At 37.4% G+C, this 23,661-nt stretch overlaps 1 protein-coding gene across 2 annotated transcripts in view; it reads right to left on the bottom strand.

Moving 5' to 3' along the window:
* SUCO (SUN domain containing ossification factor) overlaps positions 1 to 22,726 on the bottom strand; it is a 79,289-nt gene extending 56,563 nt beyond the window's left edge. Inside the window, exons 1-3 of one of the 2 annotated variants that reach the window (XM_003258889.3) lie at positions 22,302 to 22,722; positions 4,215 to 4,329; positions 2,176 to 2,286 (exon numbers count right to left, since the gene is read on the bottom strand). In XM_003258889.3, coding sequence (XP_003258937.2) covers positions 2,176 to 2,286; positions 4,215 to 4,329; positions 22,302 to 22,363 — 288 coding nt within the window. In that variant the 5' untranslated portion in view covers positions 22,364 to 22,722. Of the gene's footprint in view, positions 1 to 2,175; positions 2,287 to 4,214; positions 4,330 to 22,301 lie in introns of both variants that reach the window. The other variant, XM_030823966.1, reaches the window with a different exon arrangement.
* Positions 22,727 to 23,661: the final 935 nt, after the last annotated feature.

The raw sequence follows: 23,661 nt of genomic DNA on the forward strand, positions 1-23,661 counted from the left end.
ACATAGTTCTTGACCCTGAGCAGTTTAGGAAATAATGTGTATCAATAAGCAACAATACAAGGTATGTTCAAGTAACACCGTGAAGCAATAAATGATTCTTGCTGCTCCTTCAGTCTTGAATGCCCTGGGCCTTTCAGTCCTCCAAAACACAATGTGAAATCTACCTAACACCTGTTCATATTTGAAAACCTCTATCAGCACCTCCTCCTCCAAGACCAACCCTAAACAGAATTAACTACTCCCTTTCCTCTATGCCTCCAGTGTTCTCTGTACACTTTTATCACTGCATCTATAAAAACTCAATTGCCATTATTCATATCTCCCTCTCTTCTTCAACTATTCTATAAATGTCCTCAGTAAGAACTATGTTCACTTGATCCTCATATTCCCAGTGTCTAGCACAGTACCTAGCAGATAGTAGGTGTTTAAATGCTCAATAAATGAATATCAAGTGAGAGGTACTCATGTTCAGCTCAAGGAAAAAGAAACTAAGGACTATTATGAATTGGAAGAGCTAGGCATTAAAGAAAAGGAGGGCCAGTACAAGAGCAGAAAAAAATATCAAGGCATGCAGTCCGGAGAATAGAAAGTATGATCATTTGGGGAATTATTTACATTGAGAAATTCACAAAAAAATATAAATAGTCATCTGCACTTTTATGATGGAGGCCTTGAGAAAATGACTGCCTTATTATCAAATACTATATTACCATATGAACGTGTATTCAAAATTTAAAAATGAGATACTTTCCATGCTTTTTTTTTTTTTTTGAGACAGAGTCTCACTCTGTCGCCCAGGCTGGAGTGCAGTGGCATGATCTCGACTCACTGCAACCTCCGCCTCCTGGGTTCAAGCGATTCTCCTGCCTTAGCCTCCTGAGTAGCTGAGACTACAGGTGTGCACCACCACACCTGGCTAATCTTTGTATTTTTGGTAGAGACAGGGTTTCACCATGTTGGCCAGGCTGGTCTTGAACTCCTGACCTCAGGTGATCCACTGTGCCTGGCCTACATGCTATTTTTCAATTAAGTCTTCAAAATCCAATGTGTATTTTACACTTACAGTAAATTTCAATTTGGACTAGCCACATTTCAAGTGCTTAACGGCCACATGTGGCTAGTGGCTACTGTAATGAACAATATAGGTATACAAGACATGGTAAGCACTCGGAAGTATTTGAGTGCAACTACATCATAATAAAAGTTTTATGAATAACGGTAGGAGTGTTCAGGATAGTCATACAATTGTAAGGGCTACAAGTATCACTTTTCTCTTACTCCTATGCATAAACCCTTGACAAATGTCTTCCAGAATCCAATAAAATGAAACTAATTCTATTGCTTTAGATAACTCAGTAAGTTATAAAATAGCTCTGGCTCTTGCAAAAAGTACAAGGTTAAAAAATAAAAAATGAAAAAAAAAAATAGCCAAGGCTGTATTTGTTTAAAAAGAAAGAATTCTCCCTCATTCTGAGTTGAAATGTATGTTCTTTTTTTAATATTCGAGATTTTAGTTTTTCCTTAATCTTCCTGCCTACAGATCAAATATCCCCAGTTCCTTCAGCCATTACTGATATTACACGGTTTCCAGATACCTCAGCATTCTGATCACTTTATGGTGTATATATTCTAGTTTTTAGTATTTTTCATAAAGTCTGGTGCACAAAATAATATTCAGAATGTAATATGAGAGAAAAAGGGAAAAAACATATTTTGACCTATTATCTATTCATACCCACAATAAGTGGAAATCTTGGTTATCAAAATACTCTGTGTTCTACATAAAAATACTTCCTTTTGTTCCAAGTGATTCGGGTTAGAAAAAAATTTCCTAACAACTGAAAATCTGAAGAGACAAAATACATCATAATGAACCAAAATAGAACCAAGGAAGAAATGAGGATTTTTTTTTTTTTTTTTTTTTTTTTTTGAGACGGGGTCTCGCTCTGTCGTACTCCAACTTTTACTACCAAGAGATTAGTAACATTTATTATTATCTGTAATTTTACATGTTCTCAAAAGTAGTACTATTAGCAGGTAAGTAATCTTAAGTCCAGTTACAGAGTACCTCAAAGTGAAAAAACTAACAATACACAATACAGTGACCAGAGGTTTTCAATCTTGTGAAGTAGTTTGAAATGACATATTATTAAAAATCAAAGCAACATAGCTTACTTGCACATCCACAATAGAATCGTCTTTTAATTTTTGTTCTTTTGGAGAAATAGGTAAATTTGAACCTGATTTTCCCAATGATTCGGCATTGATAGGTCCGTCTCTTTCATCCTATATAACAACAACAACAACAACAATCACCTGATAAAACTGTTTTACACAACAGTTATAAAGCAATATGAAGACCATTTTTTTTCCATACTTTAAAACCAAAAAACTGACTTGTGTATTTGACTCTAATTAATTTCATTTGTTTACAGGATTATTGTCTATTTCCTTGAATCCCCTCATTGCTACAACACTTAAAATGTGCAATACACCAGTTCAAGAACTTCATTTGATTTCTTAACAAGCATTTTAAGGCCGGGCGCGGTGGCTCACGCTTGTAATCCCAGCACTTTGGGAGGCTGAGGCGGGCGGATCACGAGGTCAGGAGATCGAGACCACAGTGAAACCCCGTCTCTACTAAAAATACAAAAAAAAGTAGCCGGGCATGGTGGCGGGCACCTGTAGTCCCAGCTACTCGGAGAGGCTGAGGCAGGAGAATGGCGTGAACCCGGCAGGCGGAGCTTGCAGTGAGCCGAGATTGTGCCACTGCACTCCAGCCTGGGCAACACAGCAAGACTCCGTCTCAAAAAAAAAAAAAAAAAAAAAGCATTTTAGTCTTGCCGTCCAGCACCGTTTTAAGCACCTAGTAAAACTCCAATAAATATGACAAATGCAGGTACATAAAGCTCTTTCATCTCTTTTTTGATATACATTCAAGTTAGAATTTCTAATACCTTTATGCCTTCTAGAGTGTAACTTTCATAAAAGTTTATATTCAATCTTTGTTTACCTGAGCCTATCTAGCTCATACTAGGTATCTAAATGTTTACTGAAAGAACATGCTTTCCCCCTTAATGCTTTGCTTAAATTCACTTTTATGACATTTGTTTGCAAAATGCTTCATCAAAAAGGGGATTAAATAAAAATCTTATATACTGTGTGGGTGAAAATATAAAATTATAGTTTTTTTGAGATATGCGGCAAGTCTTCAAAATTTTAAATGCTCCATCCCAGAAATATATCCAACATAACTTAAATTTAAATATACCACTCTAAATATGCCAAAAAACCCCTCAAGTATGTAATTGTAAGTATGTGTTGATACACACACCCACACGTGTGCACATATGGCAGGGAACAAAATGCAAAAGTTTGTCAATAAAGAACAACTGATAAATAATGTCTATATAACAAGATTAAAATGCAGCCATTCAGAATATATCAACATGAAAAGATGATATATGAGCTATCACTGGAGGGGAAAGGGGATGTCAATTTGTAATATATTTATACAATATTTTCATGGAAATAAAAATATTAATTTGTGGACATATATAAAGGTGTTATCTATACCCACAGAACAAGGTCCGAACATTTTCACACGAAATAGTAAACTGTTGTTCCTTTGGGGAAAGGAATGAGACGTAATAAATATTTTATATCAATATAAATTACTTCAGCAATTTTAAATAAATACACTGAAGTTAAAGGCAAAAGCCAAATCAAGTAAATACTCTCCATTTATCATTTAGAATGGTAAAATAATACATGTTTTAGGACCATGAGGTTTTTTGGAGTCTTTATATTTACTGCACCGAATTACATAAAACAAACTACAAAGCCACTGAGTGTAGATTCTCCCTGGAATACTCATTTCTAACAGTTTTTATTTGCAAAATTGGGGTTTCTTTAAAAACTCTATTACAGATCATTAAAAACAAATCACTCATTTTCAGCTCTCTGAACATGCACTACCCTATACTATAGGACTAAGGATGTTACAAAATTCCAAATACAAGCAACAAGAATAAACACATAAATATCTCTGAGCCATCATAATTTAAGAATTACCTGAGTAATAGCAAAGAAAAATACGAATCTCCACCAAAAATTATGGCATAGCATTTTTGAAATTACTTTTATTCTGAATGTTTTCAGACACTCTCAGAAAGCTGACACACAAATTATAATGTTAACTTTATTTAAGGCACCTTTTTCTGGAATTGTACATCTTCATTTTCTAGTGCGCAGTTGTCATCTTGAGAGTAATATGATGACGCTGAAGCTGAAGAACTCTCTTTACAACACACATGCCAGCTGGGAAGCCTGTAAAACACCCACCACCAACAACAACAAACAGAAAAAGAGAAAGAGAAAGAAAGAAGTTATTAATTCAACGTATTTCTATATGGGCTAGAATTTGAGGCGATAAACAGACAGATGGTTCCTATCCTAATACCTTCTAACAATATAATGATGAAAATCAATACGCATAAGAAAAACATAAACATTATTATCAGCATTCCAAGAAAGACATTATGAATTCCATGAAGGTACAACAGGAAAGTCTTCACCAGAAGCAGTATCTGGTAATTATCACACAAGGAACACAGAAAGCTGTCAAATAGCTAACCTCCTCAGAAAGTACCACCAGTTCTTATAAATTCTAACAAATATGTAAGAACAGATAATCCTAAAGTCACCTCACCTGTTTAAAGGCATAGAAGCTTCCAAATTATTGTTGCATAGAGAACCTAACAGTTATATCAAAAACTAACAGAAATAGCACACACATAAATGAATACTAGAGGTTAATAATACTTATGAAATAACATGCAAAACTTATCAAGAAAACAATAAAAAAGAAAGTCTCTAGGAACACACCAAAGGAGAAATATACCACAATTATTATCAAGTAGAGTTCAGCTCTGACATTCAAAACTAGTCCAATATAATAAAATCAACTTGATTTGCTATGCAAAAATATCAAGGAAAAATATCTTATGATTATATCCATAGCCACTGAAAAACATCTGATAAACTTATACATCCATCAATGTTTTAAGAATCAATAATGAAACAGGAATAATTATATATTTAACATGGAAAATATGTATGTAATACATAAAACTAAAAGTCAGTATTATACTTACTGAGGAAACCTAAAAAGACACCTATATACATCTGAAATAAGACAAGAATGTCCATTTTCATTAGCATTACAAAACATGAAGATAAAAGAGGCATAAAAATGGAAAAGACAGTAAAATTATCTGTGTAGTTCCAAATAATGAGTGTATCTGCATTAACTGCAGATGAGTTTACATAATTGGAAAATTCAAAAGAATCACCTATTAAAAGAAGTCCCAGATATAAAAATTATATTCCCAAGTATAAAATTAAGAAGCAAATCACCACTCTCTCAAACCATAACAAGTACTCATTTACGATAGAAACAATAACGTGTCCAGATAGAAACTTCGCAAGAGATCTTCTAGTAAGTAGAACTGTTTGAAATTGCCAATATTTGACAATCCTTTTACTTGGAAAAAGTGTCAATTTCACAATTCAAAATAATATATAGGGGTAGTTTGAAAACCACATACTGATGTGGTAAAAAGGGAGACTTTTTATATAAAAAGCCAGAAATAGTGAAGAATATTCTTATATGAGGGGCTAGATCTATATGAAACTATAGTAATTACTGCAATATGATACTGAGACAACAGAGGCAAAGGAAACCCCCAGGGTGACTAGAAAGACAAATCCCAGGAATATAGCTGTAAACAGGGAATAGAGGGCAATCAGTCTAGGTTAGTTTATCAGAAGCACCCAAATAACACCAGAAGAAATGGAATGCCTAGGTTTAAAAGACAGACTTTGGGGATTTAATCTTTTCTTAAACCTACTGCTTTCATTTTAGAAACTGTATTTCTATTTTTTTGTTTTTCCCCTGAAGGAAGGTTTTCAACTCGAATGTATGGTGACAAGTTTTTCTTGTTGTGGCAACCTACGATCTTTAATATTTCTAGGCATCCTGCCATTTTAAGGGTGTATGTTACAACTATGTGTTTCAAAAAATAATGGTTAAGTGTTAGGGTAAAAGAGAAATCAATTCATTCTTACTAAAAAGAACAGGAGAGGGACTCACGAAAAATTTTCTAAAGGATATAGCAACTGAAGAGCCAAGGAAGATTTCATTAAGAAAGCAGAAAACATTTTTATTGTGCCAAGGGAGATTTCATTACAGAAGAAAGCATTCTTTAATGTGAAAGTGATTGGAAAAAAAAACACCTTTTTAAAATGATATCCAATGGCTTGCAATGGCAGCTTTTTATATCTGCCTAACGCAGAATTACTGAACCAGCTATCTTTAACAATTGTTTTTATCATACTATCAAATCTTGCAAAATAATACAATAATGAATTCCAGAAAGACACATTAATGTGCAATAAAGAATATGCTAATATGCAAATGAGCCAAGCCTAATAATTGCAAAGAAGGAGTCTGCAATTATTAGGCTTGGCTAATAAAACTAAACTGGAGTCTGTCACTTTCAAATGAATTGTTTCCCTCTGAGTTTTAATGAAGAAACTTTACAAGCACGTAAGATTACCCAGTAAGTACCAATTATTATGTTAGGAAACATTAGGGGTAATTTTCAACTCATTTAAAAATTTGAGTAAGTATATACAGTTTTAAGAAAATATAAAAACAACAAAGTAGCCATTTTAATTAACACAGAAAGCAAACAAGATGGAAAACATTATGTTATTAAGACAGCGATTTATTATCTATGAGTAAAAAGAAGAAAGAATTACAAATATATATACACCTAACAATGTAGAAAATATACTACAACCACTGGCAAAGCTACAGGTGGAAAGAGAATAATCAAAAATTACGGTGGCCTATTCTAAATTACCTCACAAAATAACAGATTAAGTGGACAAAATGATATTTACATTCCACGTAAGAAGCTCAATCAAAGATACAGAATTTTATAGCACATATAAATTAAAACATTCTTCTCAAGGACACGTGGAATATTTCCCAAATACTGATAGTAAACTAAAGCCTCAAAAGAAGCCTCAAATTCCAAAAACTCAAACTCTAAAAGATTATATTCTCCAACCATGCTGCAACAAAATTTGAAATAACAGAAAGACAGCTAACAACATCCCAAGCCTGGAAGCAAGAAATATGTAGCAAAATAATCCTTAGGTTAAAGAGGAAACATTATGAAATAATCAGCAGAAGACTACCAATCAAAATTGGTGGGATGTAGATAAGACAATAGCAGGAAAACAATGCTTCTGAATACATTAAGACAAATGCTGAAAACCAAAGAACTAATCATTCAACTCAAAAAGATAAAAGAGAGTACAAATGCAAAGAAACAAGGAAGGATATACGGACAGGCATTGCTAAAATAGAGAACAAAAAACAGCAAAGAAAATTAAGAAAATCAAACGTTGGTTCTTTGAAGAAAGTATTAGACAAACTTCTGGCAAAACCAATAAAGGGAAGACAGTAATGGAAATTAACACAATATGGAATAAAAAGAAAAAATAACCACAGAGGAAACATTTTTAAAATTATAAAATATTATAAACTATATATAACAATATATTTGAAAACAGGAGAAATGGATAAATTTCTAGAAAAATAGCAAAACTGGCATAAGGAATGGAAAAAACTGATAACAGACTGATAAATAAACTTGAATGGATCTATCAACTTCTCACACACAGGAGAAAATTCAAACCATTTTTAAATTTTTTTTTGGAAATAATTTCAAATTTCAGAAGAGTAGGCAGCATAGTACAAAAAAAAATATCTACAAATGCCTTAGCTGTCAATCCATTGTTAATATTTTACTTAATTTGTTCCATTATTTGTCATTTGCCCATGCTCACTCATCCTCCCTCTCTCCCTCTGTTCCCTCTCTCCCAGTAACTTACCTCTAAAATACTGTGATATCTATTTCCACAGAACAGGGATATTCTCTTGCATAACTACAATACAGCTATCAACTTCAGTAAATGTTACATTGACACAAAAATTTACTGTCCACATTGCAATTTTGTCAATTAATCCAATAATGTCTTTTTTAGAATTCCTTTCTCCAGTACGGAATTTAATCTATGATCATGTCCTGCATTTGTCATGTCTATTCAGTATCATTTAACTTGGAACAGTTCTGAAGCTTTATTTTATGCAGCACTAACATTTTTGAAGGCTACAGTCCCTTTTCTTTTTAAATAGTATGGTTCTTATGTGAGATTTGTCTGATGTATTATGATGACCAGATTCAGATTAGGTATTCTCAGTCAGAATCCTTCGTTGTGTCTTTCTCAGGATATTATAGTGATGTTGTGACTTTCTCAGGATATTGTATCGAAAACCATATAATATCCATCTGTTTCAGCAGTTGCAATTCTACTTTTAGGTACTTCTCAACAGCAATGAAAACTATGTCTACAAAAAGACTTGTACAAGAATGTCCATAGTAGTTTTTACTCCTAATAGCGAAAACCTGGAAGCAGCCCAGATAACCACTAACAGAAGAATAAACAAACTGTAGTACATTCATACAGTGTACTACTACTCAGCAATAAAAAGGAACTAATTAACGACAAAGGAAACAAAATGGGTAAATCTCAGACATTACATTGAGTAAAAGAAGTCAAACACATGAGCAAATACTGTATAACTCCATTTAGATGATGTTCCAGAATTGGCAAAACTAATCCATGGTGACAGAAATCAGACCACTATTTTCCTCTGGGGGATTCACCAGAAAGGGACATGATAGAACTTTCTGGGGTGATGAGAATATTCTATATCTTGAGGGGGTGTGAGTTACACAGGTGTATGCACATGTCAAAACTGATCCAACTATACAGTTAAGATCTGTGCATTTCGCTGTACATAAATCTATTTATTTATTTTGAGACAGGGTCTCACTCTGTCACCCAGGCTGGGGTGCAGTGGTGCAATCTCAGCTCACTGCGGCCTCCCCCTTCCCGGGCTCAAGTGATCCTTCCACCTCAACCTCCAGAATAGCTGGGACTACAGGCAAGCACCAAAATGTCTGGCTAATTTTTGTATTTTTGGAAGAGATGGGGTTTTGCCATGCTGCCCAGGCTAGTCTCGAACTCCATCCGACTAGGCCTCCCAAAGTGCTGGGATTACAGGTGTGAGCCACTGTGCCTGGCCTATACAGGTTTTATTACTTGTTCAAGATCCTGTAACTAATAAGTGAGGGACCAGGGGTTAAAAGTTGGATTTTTTTGACTCTGAAGCCTGTGCCTCTTAGCCACTACTATACGGCCTTCACATTTATCACTTGTTGCCACTGTGAAAATCATGAAGTAGTTAATCAGAACTTCTCTTTTGTGATAGTTGTTTTATTTTTGTATTATGCTGTATCTAGCCTTGACCAGTATCACCAATTCTTGAGTGAATTAACAGTGTTATCTTCTTATCTTTCTTTTCATTTATCTGTTGGCTAGAAAATATTAAACATGAAACGTAGCAATATGGAAAAATCCAACAATTTGGAGAGAGATCTAAGTTTGCAAGGTGAGTGATGGGCAACTTAATAGCTTCAGTTTCCTTATTTGTAAAAATTAGATTAATACTTTAATCCAAGAGTATGGACAAATTTAAGAGGAGACCAGGAGTCAGAGACCAGCCTGGGGCAACAAGGCAAAACCCCATCTCTATAAAACATACAAAAATTAGCCAGGCATGGTGGCGCACACCTCTGGTCCCAGCTACTCAGGAGGTTGAGGTGGAAGGAGAATCACCAGTGCCCAGGGAGGTCAAGGCTGCAGTGAGTGGTGATCATGCTGCTGTACTCCAGCCTGGGGGACAAAGCGAGACCCTGCCAGAAAGAAAAGAAAGAAAGAAAGAAAAGAAAGAAAGAAAGCCAGCCTGTATGCCTCAACTCAGTATCAACATTGTAAAATGGACTTATTAGGAGGAACTGAAATAAATGTATATGCTATGCTTAGCCTGGCACAGAATATGCACTGAAATGTCAGTTATTATCAGCCACTACCTTTTCTATCTACTTTCACTTATCAAATTTCACATTAGTTCATACTTGTAATCTCAATTTTTTCACCTTCTATTTAGTCCTCAGCCTGCTGAAATCTAGTTTCTGCCCTCATTGTACCACTGAGACTAGTATGGTGTGGCAGAAGTTAGCTTTTTTTGATTTCCCTGCTGCATGTGGTACCTCTGACTGCTGTTTTAACTTAAACCATCTCCTCTTTGACTTGTCAAATTACACACTTCTGCTTTTCATCTCACGCTGATTCTTGTTTCTGAGTCTCCTTTGATATGCTGCTTCTGTTCACTATTTAAATTCTGATGCTCCAAGGGTTTGGTTCTGAACTCTTCCCTTTATATTCTACATAGCAGACTTACCTACTCTCATGGTTTTTAGTTGACAGCTACTGAAACTTTTATCTTCAGCCCTTATCTTTTCCTAACTGGTCCATTCCTTAAAACCCTTCTGTGATACCCTACATTAATGTTGAGGATAAGTAAAGTTCATTTAAAAGTTGCATCTCTCTTCCTTCATATTCCAAGATATCTCAAAAACATCTAAATCCAAAATTGAATACACTAGCTTCCTTTTCCAAATCTCTTCCTCCCATATCCTTGATCCCACCATCTGGTACTGCTATCTACCCAGTCCTCAAACTAGAAACCTGAAAAACACCTGTGACTACTCCTCTGCCTTCACCCTCCCTCAACCATCTTGTTTATTCTACTCTAAATTTCTTTAAATCATTTCTCAATCCCCATTCTGACTGCCTTGACTCAAGCCCTTATCTGTTACCTAGAGCAACCTCCTAATAGATCTCCCTAATTCCTAACTTGCTACGTCTGCAAATCAACCATTCACACTTCTGCCAAAAATCTAACAGTAAATTATCACACTACCATTCCCCTGCTTAAGATCTTTTACAGACTCCATTAACTACATGACAAAATGCACGCTTCTCCCCACATGCTATTTAAAAATCTCTAAAATTCTACTAAGTCTTCAGCTTCATATTTCCTGCCACTCTCCCTGCCTTTCACTTTATGCTTCAGCGATGCAGAGCTACCTGTAATAGTTCCTTGAACACAGACTGCGCTGTCTCATGTCTCTGGCTCATGCTGTTCCCTCTTTCGAGAATGTTCTGTACCTGCTCCCACTCCCACTATCTAAAACATAACTCAATACATATAATTCTTCTCTCTTGGGGCAAGAAACTAGAAAGGGTCTAAAATATTTTCCTGATTTCCACAATCTGGGGTTGGTGGGAGGCCCGCTCTAAATTCCCACAGCCCTTTGGCTATCTCTACTTGAGCACATACACACTGAAATTAAATTAACTGTTTATTTTTGTTTCCCACATAAGACTAAGCAACTCCAAGGCAGAGAATATACTGCCCTGTTGCCAGCATGATGATCTATTGAGCTCCTACTTTGAACTATGAATTGGAAAAGCTTTTTCAGAGCTTTAAAAAGAAGAATGAGAAAACACTTCGTGGTAAAAGAAATAACTAAACTAGGCAATAAAGATTGCTTCTTAAACATAAATTCAAAACTAATCCCTTGTACAGAAATATAGTGCCAGCCACTTAATTAGTGCAGTATGGTTAAAGTTAACAGTGAAAATTGTAGTTTTTGAATATTACTTCCTGGATATCTGAAAAAATTTACAGAAATCCTGTAAGTATTGAGAAACTTGTGGGAAATGGGTGAATAATGTGGAAGCCATTTTGGTCAAACATTGGTAATAAAACAAGACCAAAAGATCACCAGGCCTCTAGTGACTTTGCTTAAGCAACCTAGTTTCTCTCCATCACAATGTTTTATTAAAAGACAGATATTCTTTTAAACCACGTATCAGTCTGGAGCTCTTTTAAGGTTGCTTCTCTTCTGCTTGGTCTATCTGCTAATAGGTAAGAGCATACTAGGCCTCTGTCTACTTGCAGTTTTTATTCTATTTGGCAACATCAACAGTCCATAGTCAAATCACATGCAATTGTACAGCTTAGCTGAGAAAGTTCTATGTTCTAGTGCCTGTTTCTAATTAAACCTTTGCATTTCAGTAGTTCTGACTTTTAATCTTCACTCTGATGTAGGATTGGGTCTTAAATTCTCTTAGCTTAATATTCCACATATCAAATTCTATTAGAAAATTGTTTCACTGAACTGGCCTATAATTTCATTGATCCAACATAGAGAAGCACTTAGTAAACAAATGTGATATGTTCTGTTTTTATATCCTACCATTATAACCTACCATTAGAAATTCAGCCAATACAATTTGTCCTCTAAGATGCTGGAAATAATCATGCCCTATACTTGATAATAATATATTTTCAGAAATTGGGTATGGTGTATTTAGCCTCTAAAACACAAGCAACAGTAGTTTTGTTACCTTAATTTTCAATTAGAAACTACAAAATTATAGTCCTCAAATAAATTACTACCAGGCCAACATATCAGTCATGCTAAAACAAAGTCTCTATTAGGAAAAGTAGAAAATAAAGCTACAACAGTAGGTGTGGGTCAGACTGCAAGCATTTAAAAATTATCAAGGTTTAAAGTTTTATCCTTCAAGGAGCTTCTGAAAGATATTTCATCAGGGAATTGACATAATCAAAGCTGCATGTAAGACATATCCAACGGCACTGTGTAAAATGGGTTGCAGCATACAAGTATGAAGCCACTCTACATGTTTTTTTTTTAAGTACTCTTCAACCTCTCCTGGCTACCAAACAAATGTGTGGAATTCATGCCTACCAGCTCTCCAAATATCTTCTATTCTCCACTCCCAAAAGCTATTAATCACTTCCCTCTTCTGAAAAGTTTCTCAGTTTTCAAGCTCTCCAAACTCATCTAAGACATTTTATATTGTTGACCACTCAAATGACTTCCTTAAATCTCTTTCCATCTATCCTTTCCAGTTTCCTCCTTTCTTTCAGAGCTTTACTATGCTTGGCACCTTTCTTATTCTGTTTCAAAAGTCCAATGTTCTCTTTCAAAAATGATTCCCTCTATGACAGTGGTCCCCAACCTTTTGGCACTAGAGACCAGTTTCATGGAAGACAACTTTGCCACGGATAGGGTAGGGGGGCATTAGATTCTCATAAGGAGCACACAACCTAGATCCCTTGTGTGTGTGGTTCATAGTAGGGTTCATGCTCCTATGAGAATCTAATTCTGCTGCTAATCTGACAGGAGGTGGAGCTCAGGCAGTAATGCTCACTCACCTGCTGTTCACCTCCTGTTGTGAGGTCAGGGTCCTAACAGACCACGGACCAGTACCGGTCTGGGGACCTCTGCTTTATGAGGATAACTCCAGGCCAATTTTTTTTCTTTTTTTGAGATGGAGTTTCGCTCTTGTTGACCAGGCTGGAGTGCAGTGGCACGATCTTGGCTCACCACAACCTCCGCCTCCCAGGTTCAAGTGATTCTCCTGCCTCAGCCTCCCAAGTAGCTGGGATTACAGGCATGCGCTACCATGCCCGGCTAATTTTCTATTTTTTCAGTAGAGACGGGGTTTCTCCATGTTGGTCAGGCTGGTCTCAAACTCCTAACCTCAGGTGATCCGCCAGTCTCGACCTCCCAAAGTGCTGGGATTCCAGGCATGAGCCACCGCACCCGGCACTCCAGACCAAATTTTATCTGCATTCAAGTCTGCATTTTTAAATGCCCATAAAATGTCTCCACTTGGATATTCCATTCACCTCCAATAACAGCTCCTTCCCCTTCCAAGCCCTTTGCCAACTCTTCCACTTCTTTCTGACCACCACCAATTCTTCTAGCTGCCCAAGTTAAAACAAACAAGCAAACAAACAGAAAACAAACAAAAAACACTTAACATTTCTTTTCTCATTGAACTTTATTTCACAGATTCATAATTTTAGGCCCTAGAATGTACTCTCAGTGACAGTGTGCTCCGAGAAAGCAGTTACTTTGTTTTGTCCACCAGAATCCTGTATAGGATACAGCACATAGAAGCCTAAGTAAATATCTCTTAGCATTGAGATGGATAACAGTAAGGGGATGTTGAACAGAGTTTGGTTAGGGGCAAACTAAAATCCAGTTATTGAGAATCCTAGCCTAATGCTGTTATCTGCTGCACTGCACTGCACTGCACTACTGCCAGCTTGCCAGTCTTTCACAAAATCAAATCATTTACCTCCTCAAAAATCTCTATTTATTGTACCCTCTTCTTTATTTCTACTGCCAAGATGAAGTCCTTCTTATGATAAGCCTCAATTACTCCAAGGGCTTTTTAGCCTGGTCATCCCTTGGGATCCAGAAGGGGTTGGATCCAGGATCCGAAGATACCAAAATCTGAGAATGCTCAAGTCTCTTACATAAAACGGCATTTGCATATCACCTATGCATGTCCTCCCATATAAATATCTAGAGGTGATTTAAAATATCTAGAGATGATTTAAAACATCTATGCATATCCTTCCATATAAATATCCAGAGGTGATTTAAAACCTAACACTACGTAAATGCTATGTAATAGCTGTTATACAACATTGTTTTTATTTGTATTTTTATTGTTGTATTGTTATTTTTATTGTTTTTAAAACATATTTTCAACCTGAGGTTGGCTGAATCTGTGAATGTGGAAAGCCAATTGTATTCATCCCTCTAAGTCTCTTTCCTCTAAAAAAAAAAAATCTAGCACAATTATGTCAAAATAATGTTCTCACAACACCACTTCTCTTGCTGAATCTTTATTATCTAATTCTTTGGACTGGCTTGCAAAGTCTACCACAATCTCTGAAATCTTTCTCTTTCTCCTCAGGCTTTTCTGTTTACTACCACTCTTACCCATATCAACTAGATTATCTCTTCTATTCATAACTCTCTTTCTCCTTGACAATTAAGTGCCATCTACCCACTGCAAGCAGGCAGACAGACATACACATGCACACACAAAGAAATAGCCATTATTCATGTTATCAACACCAGTACATCTTATTTCAGCTCATGAAGCTCCTGTTTGCACAGAAGCAGAGTTTATAAACCACATATTTCCCTTAAACCCAAGTCAAGCCTTCCTTGAGAACTCTAGCCCTCATTTTCTCCTCTTAAGCACTTACTATGCAGTTCAGTTTTATGTGTTGTTTATTAACATTCAAATCAGATATCTTAGAATGTTAGACATACAAAAAATAAACTGAGTTCACCTAATACAGTAATACAGACTTGAATGCATAAAAGAGTATCACAAACTTACTGACAAAATCTACAAGGTAAGAATCCTAGGTATGTGTATTTCTTTTAAAAGTTTCATGAACGATTCCAATGTCCATTCCTTCCTAGGCTAATCCAGGCATCCACATTTTCAGATGAAAAAAACTGACACTTTGCCAGAAAAAATTATTAACTAGAAAAAGTGAAGAAACTTGCCCAAGACCATCTACCAGCCAACTGGCAGCACAGCATACTGGTTAAGAGAACACAGGCTTAGAATCTGGCCTTCTTAGGTTCTGGCTCTGTTGCTTCCTGGCTATAAGAACTTGGGCAAGCTGTAAGAACTTAACTTCTTTGTGCCCACCTTTCTTCATCTTTAAAATGGAGTGTCTGCCTTAAAACATCTATACAGAGAATAAAATAATTTAATATATATTACATTGAATAGTATTTAGTACTTAGAAGAGAAACAATCACTCAATAAATGTTCATATTAATAATGCAAAGAAAGAACTACAACCAAGCTCTGACACAGTTTTATGCCTTTCACACTACACCACTTTCTGTATTGTAACAAGTAGCTTATATACAGAGCTCAAGTCTCACAATTCTTCTGTATCTTTCACCACACCAAACACATTGTGAATAATCAAATAATATTTAAGTGGATTTATAAATTCCCATTTTTAACTCTGAAACCTAGGCCATCTTATTTCTACTCAACACATTACCAAAGTATCTAGAGTCAATGAATAACGTATACAGTAGTGCTTACTACGAGTGAGGCACTGTTCTTAGCCTTTACATGTTTTTTCTCCAGTAGATTACAAACGCTACATAATAATACAAAATTAGCTTAGTACCTATGAACCACATTAATGTTACAGAATACTTTCTAATACAGCTAGGTGTCACTTTCATGTAAAATATAAAATAATTTTAACTAGCAATTAATTATAAAGTCCTAAATAAAACCAAATCTTCTTTCAAAAAAACCTTGCATTTATTAAACAAATTCATCCCAAAAGATTAACACTCTTATACTGCAAATATTCAAAAGCAATTTCCTATTCCCTTGTGACATGTACAATTTGACTAAAATATGGCCTTGAAAAACAGATAACATACAACTGGCACTAAAGTATAATCTAAAACACGTAGATAAGTTTCAAGAGATTTCATCTCTTTCCAGTTATGTATAAACTTACTAAACAAAAGCATCATGTACATATAGGTGTTCCTATTTGAAGATGACTTGAGAATAATAAAGCACTTAAATTTTTGTAAGTTTCCTTTTCATTATAAGCATAACAATATTAATTATACACATTGATTCATTTCTCCAGACTGTTGAGAAAAGTGAAAGAGTAATGTGCAAGTTCATGAACAAACGAAAAATGAAATAACCAATGCTCAAAAGAGCTAATACCTTTTATTTTTTCCATTGCCTGTCAACCCTACTGCCTGCTTCCATTCCAGTATATCCTCAAATGTTTAATAACAGAAAGGACCAACATGAAACACGTCATTTGCCATCTTTTATTGGACACAGTGTTCAAGTGTTATGCGAAGATGTCACACACCTTCTTTCACAGACCTTTTCCTATTAAGGCAAGCTGGCTTCATCTAACTTGTCTGAAGGGATCTGACACTGTATGACCCGACACCTTTTATAAATATAAATACCAGGTGCTTTCTTTGGAATATATATCCAAGAGCAAAGATAAACGTTTTTTCCTCAGTCTTTCACATTAAGTTCCACTAAAAAAATCATTTTTGTAAAGGTCATCTTTCATTGGTTTATTCAAGGAAAGAAAAAAAAAAGGCATCAAATGATTTGGAGAAGTGGGATTATTTTATTATTTTATTTATTTCAAATATTATTCAGAAAAGAAATAGATTCCGGACCTTTAAAGTTAAGAAACAGAAGCAGAAACAAGCAAAAAAATTCCTCCAGATTTCCTGGGGAATTTTCAGAATGTTTTATCAATATGTTTCCAATATGCTCTATTCATCACCTCAAAAAAGAAAAAACAGCTTATATATTGTTCTAGTTTTTAAATTTTTTTCTGCTCACTTATGCATATTAATAGACCAGCAATTATGAGAGAAAAAGCAAAAGGGTACAGAAATATAATCACAAACCAGGAAATAAACCTCTTAAATTGATAAAAACTGGTTTGACATACTCAGAAAAATTACTACTAAGGTCAAAAAGGCCAATATCTTGATTTAGACATCAACTCTCTTCTAGTGGGATCACGACTTAGGACCTCCTGCCTCCAAAGTATGTCCCCTACGTTCCACTTTACCCTCCACAGCGATCTAATTAAAAGATCCATGTGACCTCATGCTCCTGTTCTCCAGCTTAAACTACTTCACTTGCTCATCCTCTGTCAGGTGGTTAGAATCAGAATTCATCTGCATGATAACCAAATCCCTTCAAAACCCAGCTCTAGCCTCCCTTCCCATCTCTCCTCACATACACTCACGCTCTAGATAAATGCGTAAGTGTTCTCTCTGCCTACAATAAAATTCTCTCATCGTGAACTATCCATCCTGCAGACCATTTTATGGATGAGAGCTGAGGTTCACAGAAGTAACTTGTCCAAAGACATAGTTAGTGACAGAACCATAAGTAGGATATGAATTCTTCCTTTGCTGTTCCTAAAGACCTTTCTAAGTACCTGTTATATTTACCAAATGTATGAGACTTGTTTAAATGTCAAGCTCTTCCCGAAAGTCTAAATATAAGCTTCTCCAAGATGATCCTTTGGGGTGAAGGAAGAATAGATTTGTCTAGTTTTAAAAAATAAGTTTTACTAAGATTAATGTAAGGATTCATACTTGGTCTGAAGGGTCAGATGGTCACACATCAAGAACTATTGGCAGAAACCAGGGAAACAGTGGAAGTTCTACAAACAATGGGTTTTACTTACAGCACACCATGATTCACTGTGGTTTATGTTTGCCCAGTTAGGTGGACTTAGGAATTACTCAGTTTTAACTGAATTGACCCTCACAACATCGGGAAGCAGCTTTTTAAAAAATTCCTGCAAAGAATTTACTAATGCAAGCACAGCCAACAAGAAAACGACAGGGCTGACTCCTAAGTAGTTGAAGCTATTCCTCTTCTATACTATGACGTAAAATAATCTAGTAGGTCTCACTAAAATTAAAAAATTAAAAAATCACATAGCTCTCACTAAAAATTATTATTTTAATGAGAACAAAAGGTACCGTTAACAGAAATTATTTTTTTCTCATTTTTCTTAATTATCTAACTTGCATTAATTTATTACATACACTAATATACTATTACAATATTGGCACATGTATATAACTTATAAACAATTAAGGTGCATGCACAAGGTTTTACTAATTAGGGGACACACTCAGAATATCCACTAATTATGTTGTTTTCCTCTTTAGGGTGTTGCAACTTTCCCAGTTTGCCCAGGACTGAGGGAGTATGGTATAGGGTATAGGCTGAATAATGCGCCCCCCTCAAAGATGTCTGCATCCTAATCCCTAAATATGTTACCTTACATAGTAAAAGAGATTTTGCAGATGTGATTAAATTAAGGATTATCAGATAGGGAGATTATCCTGGAATGTCTGGGTGGACCCAATGTAATCACAATAGTCCTTATAAGAGGAAGAGGCAGGAGGACCAGTCATTAGTAGACGTAAGGACTGAAAAAAAAGGTTGGAGTGCTGATGTGAGGAAGGGGCCACGGAATACAGGCAGCCTCTAGAAAAAGATTCTCCCCTCAGAGCCTCCAAAAAGAACCAGCCCAGTTGACATTTTAACTTTATTTAGCCCTGTGAGATATATCTAGGACTTCTCATCCACAGAATTGTAAGGTAATAAATGTGTGTTGTTTTAAGCCACTAAATTTGTGTCAATTTGCTACAGCAGGCATAAGAAACTAATGCAGGGAATTCCTAGGTTATGCGACTTCTGGTGTTAAAACCAAGACAACCTGGTGACTCTCTATCTTGGATTTTTGGTGCTCATAAAAACATCTGGCACAGTAGGTATGAGAAAAAAGTCTGGTTGAATAATGTTATGATGAAATATTTACATAATATGCTGTTACTGTGTTACAAAGATCTGTCATTTGTATTATTTCATCCTCCTAACAACCCTGTGAAGTATGAATGGATCAATTTCCCCATTCTGAGGATATAACAACTAAGGTTCAAAGAAGTTACATAACATGTCAAAGAACACATATCTAGTAAATGATGGAGCCACATATATAAAATATAGGTCTTCTGACCTACAAAGGACTATGGTACTCAGGAGCCTGTGCTGCCTAGCTTCAAATTTAAGCTCCGAAGCTTAACAGCTGCTTAAACTTAGCCAAGTTACTTAACCTCTCTACTTCCTCACATGTAAAATGCAAAAGGAAGTTAATAGTAATACCTATCTTACAGGGTTCTTATAAAGATTAAAGCTGTTATTGTCAAGTAAACATCATGTGTCTGACACACAGCTGTCAGTAAATATCAGCTATCACTGCTCTGTGCTGCAGCTATAGTGCATTTATGCCTAGAATACTCTATACTCCTTGATCAAAAATTATAAAGTATGCAAAAGGAAAAAACAGCAACAAAAATTAATAATGACATAGATGAAATGGTTTTTCTGTAAACATAATCTAAGGTTAGTACTCTAGGCTGGAAGACAAAAGCAGAGGGGAGACATAATCAAGATCTACAAAATTATGATAGTAAACATAATACAGTAATATTGGTAGCGTGAGAGGGGAAGCCTCAGAAACTAGAATACTGTAGAATAGACATACAGCACTCAATGTACAAAACAGAAACGGATCACAAAATTTTGAGATAATTTGTGAATAACAAAAGAGACAAAAGTGGCTACTAAAAGGCACTCATCAACTTTTGCAAACGTTTTATCTAACCCCAGGACTTGTTGGTAGCCATTTCTGTTAAAGGGAATGGGGTTGTTGGGAAAAGAAATACCACACTGGATTATAGCAAAAGTTAGAAATCCATTAAGTGCCATTAATTCCAACTTGGCATGAAAGCAGAGCCTTCAAAAAAAAACATACCCTTTGCCAATCATCATCAGGTACCACTCCTCTTCCCCAATCTCATTCATCGTCACCCTTCAAAAAAAACCTTTAAGCCTTAATGTCCTATTTTAATGCCTTTTAATCGTTTTGCTAAAGAATAATTAAAATGTCTCTAAATTTGGCAGTCTAAACAAATCTCAAAATATACTAACCCAATAGTTTCTTAAGCTAAAGTTTCTTAAAATGTTCACACTCTTTTCTTAAACTCTCCACATCCATTTTCCTCACTAGGAGTTAAAAAACTTGACAGAAGTTTATTACTACTACTTTCAATACCAGGCCAACCGATTTGTTCCCTAACAGGGAAATTCATTAGCTCTTCACTAGAGCTAATGATTGGGTGAGAAAACATACTGAGGGTTAGCTTAATCAAAAGATAGCCAGAAATTCCCAAAAGAAATAGAAGCAGAGTTAACTTAAATTTACAAATGATTGTAAGAATCACATTCTATTGCTTGATTTCGTTTACACCATCCAATTAAAAAAAAAAAAAAAAGCCAGAGATACTGGTGTGTTTTTAAACTTGAATCAAAGTATTAACCTTTTCCTTATTAGCCATTTCAGAAACTTCTGATGAAGAATAACATGGTTTAAAGATGGGCAAGACCAAGAAGAATGAGGAAAGAAAATACACAGTCTACAAGTATAACTAGGCAGCCCCAGAAAGAGATGGAAATGAATACAAGCTTCAGTATCTACAAATTTAAATTTAAAATGAGGTGAGTGGATTTATCTCTTACAGGCGCTTCTCCGTACCCAACACAGTAAGTAGAAAGGGGAGGATTTTATTAAAAACGGGAGACGGGTATTAAAAGGATTCAGAATGAAAGGTAAGAAGTCAATTGTTTTTGTTCTCAAAAACTTCTATCATCCTTCCAATAAAAATCCCCCAGCCAGGCGAGTGTTTTCTCTTCCCCTTGTTTATGTATTATTTTATGTGAGCAACAACTCTACAATTTCAGTGTCTCTGGAATCCATTAGGCATCCATAAAAATGAAAACAGTGTTGGTGCTTTGCAGAAATAAGCAAAACAGGAAACTTAATTTCTATTTTAATATAACAAACAGCAAATCGCCTTGACTGAAGAAGCATCTTTTTAGTCATCAATTGTGACACATCTTTGAAGAAATTCCCTGGGAGGAAAGAATGGCTTTTCCAAGTACGGTGGCAGCAGTCCCTCGACTTACAAGCTTTCTCTGCTCCTCAAAAAACTCCAGAAGTGCCTGGGATTAACAGAAACTCCGTAAAACTTAAGGAGTGCTTTAGGGACAAAGCACTCTTCCCGCCTTCAAAATACAGTATTTACCTTCCCATCACTAAGGGACATTACCAAAAACTACTACACACACTACATCAAAGACACCCTCTCCACCAAACCAATTGAAAAAGTGCTTCATAACACACATACACACACGCCTCCCGAAGTTTCCAAAAAACAGTGGCCCGAGTGTACTTGAGATCAAACACTGTGCGAGAAATGTCCAGAAGAACTACTGCTTATACATTACTCTTACCTTCATGACCACTCACGTTTTAAAATCTCACGTCCGGAACGCATCACATCCGACGTGCTTTATCCCCTTACCACACTAAGAACGCAAAGACTGGCGGCAAATCGGAGCAACTTACTTACCATCAATCTGAACACCCACCCCAAACCCTGCACCGTCTCCAAGGGGTAGAGGAACTGAGTACAAAGGCACTTGGTGGTTCCCTCTACCTTGGCACCTCTCTTTCTCCCACTGAGTCTCTGTAAATTCCAAAATACACCATGAAAATCTCCGCACAGAGCACTACCAGACCAGTCGAGAAGTAATCGGTTTGTCCCTTCCACAGGGGCCTTGGAAACCCGGACCCTAAAAGCCAAGATGACTTGGGGGTGTGACCTGGGCTGCTCCCTCCCCTTTACTCCCCTCACTGGAACTCCCTTGTCGTCGCGGCTACTCACCAGACCAGAGAGCACAGAAAGAGGCAGGAGACCAGGGCCAAGGCCCGCCGGTGCTTCTTCATCTTCTCCTCCTTCTTCCCCCTGCCAGAAGGCGGCACATCCTCCCGGCAGCCGCCACTGCCGAGGCCAAGATGGAGGAGCCGGAGCAGGAGCGCGAGGATGGGACCGATAGTCCTAAGGGCTATGGCGATGGCTGAGCGGCTCCTCAGTGGCTCGCGTCCTGGCAGCCCTCTCTGAGGGCCCCACAGCGGCGCGGACAGGGGCGCTTCACAGGACTCCGGGGACCGCCGCTGCTGCGGCCACCGGCTCGTCCACGCCCGCCTCCTGCAGCCGCCACTGCCGCCCCATATCCTCCCCGCCCGCCGGGGGCCTTGCTCCGTGAGGCCAGCGACCAACGGCCGCCGCGTACTCGCCTCTCAACAGCCAATCGCCGGCGGGGCCGCGACACCTCACACACCGCTGAGCTGGAAAGGGACGCGTCACCCACGTCCCGCGGCGCCCGCACCCCCACCAGCCTCTGCGCAGGCCACGCCCCCTTCGACGTCGCAGGCGGAGAAGCCGGAGGCAGGAGACCACATAGCGCAGGAGCAGACGCGGTCGCCGCTCCGCCCGCCCCAGGTCCCGCCCACTTGCTGGCTCGCGTTCAGAAAGTCGGGAGGAGCACCGTGAGCCTCAGCATTCCCCCTTACAGTGGCCCGCCCCTCGTCCCGCGCGCGCTGAGTCCGCGCAAGGGCCTTTGGGAGTTGTAGTTTGCCTTCCAGAACCCGTTTTTCTCTTTCCCTGTCCCTCCTAGAATCCATGGTTTTGTTAGAGAAGTCTATAGTTTCGCTGCTCACCACGAGACTGATCAGCTTTGGAACTGTTGCACTGTTTTCCTCTTTTGAGCACAGTTCGTGGAATGGCCTAGAATGACGGGGGTGAGGGTTGTGAGGGAAACTGCACTAATAAAATTTAAAGCCCTTACCCTGTGTCAATGGACTGCCCCATTGAGCTAGATGTTGATTCGTAGATAGAAAGGGGCGTGCCAAGAATCCTCTCATCTGATTGGTTGCAGCGGAAAACCTTTCGCTTTTTCTTCAGCAAGAATTTCGACGCTTGCCGGGTTCCTCGTGCTTCGTTGGTTTTCGTTCTGTTGGTTTCGAACTTTGGGTTCTCTGCGATTGAGTTGGAAGGGAGGAGTTGTCCCCATTAGAGGAGCACCCACAGACGCTCCAAGTCCTGGGGTTCACCGAAAGTGGGGAAGGCAGTCGCTTACACTCACCTAAGAAGAGCAAAAAGTGACCACTTCTCAATACTAAGTAAGGGGGCAGCATGCCCATTCCAAGTGTTTACGCCGCTGAGGGGACGGAGGCTGCAATGG

This window comes from Nomascus leucogenys, chromosome 12 (genome assembly GCF_006542625.1).
Source record: "Nomascus leucogenys isolate Asia chromosome 12, Asia_NLE_v1, whole genome shotgun sequence".
NCBI lineage: Eukaryota > Metazoa > Chordata > Mammalia > Primates > Hylobatidae > Nomascus > Nomascus leucogenys.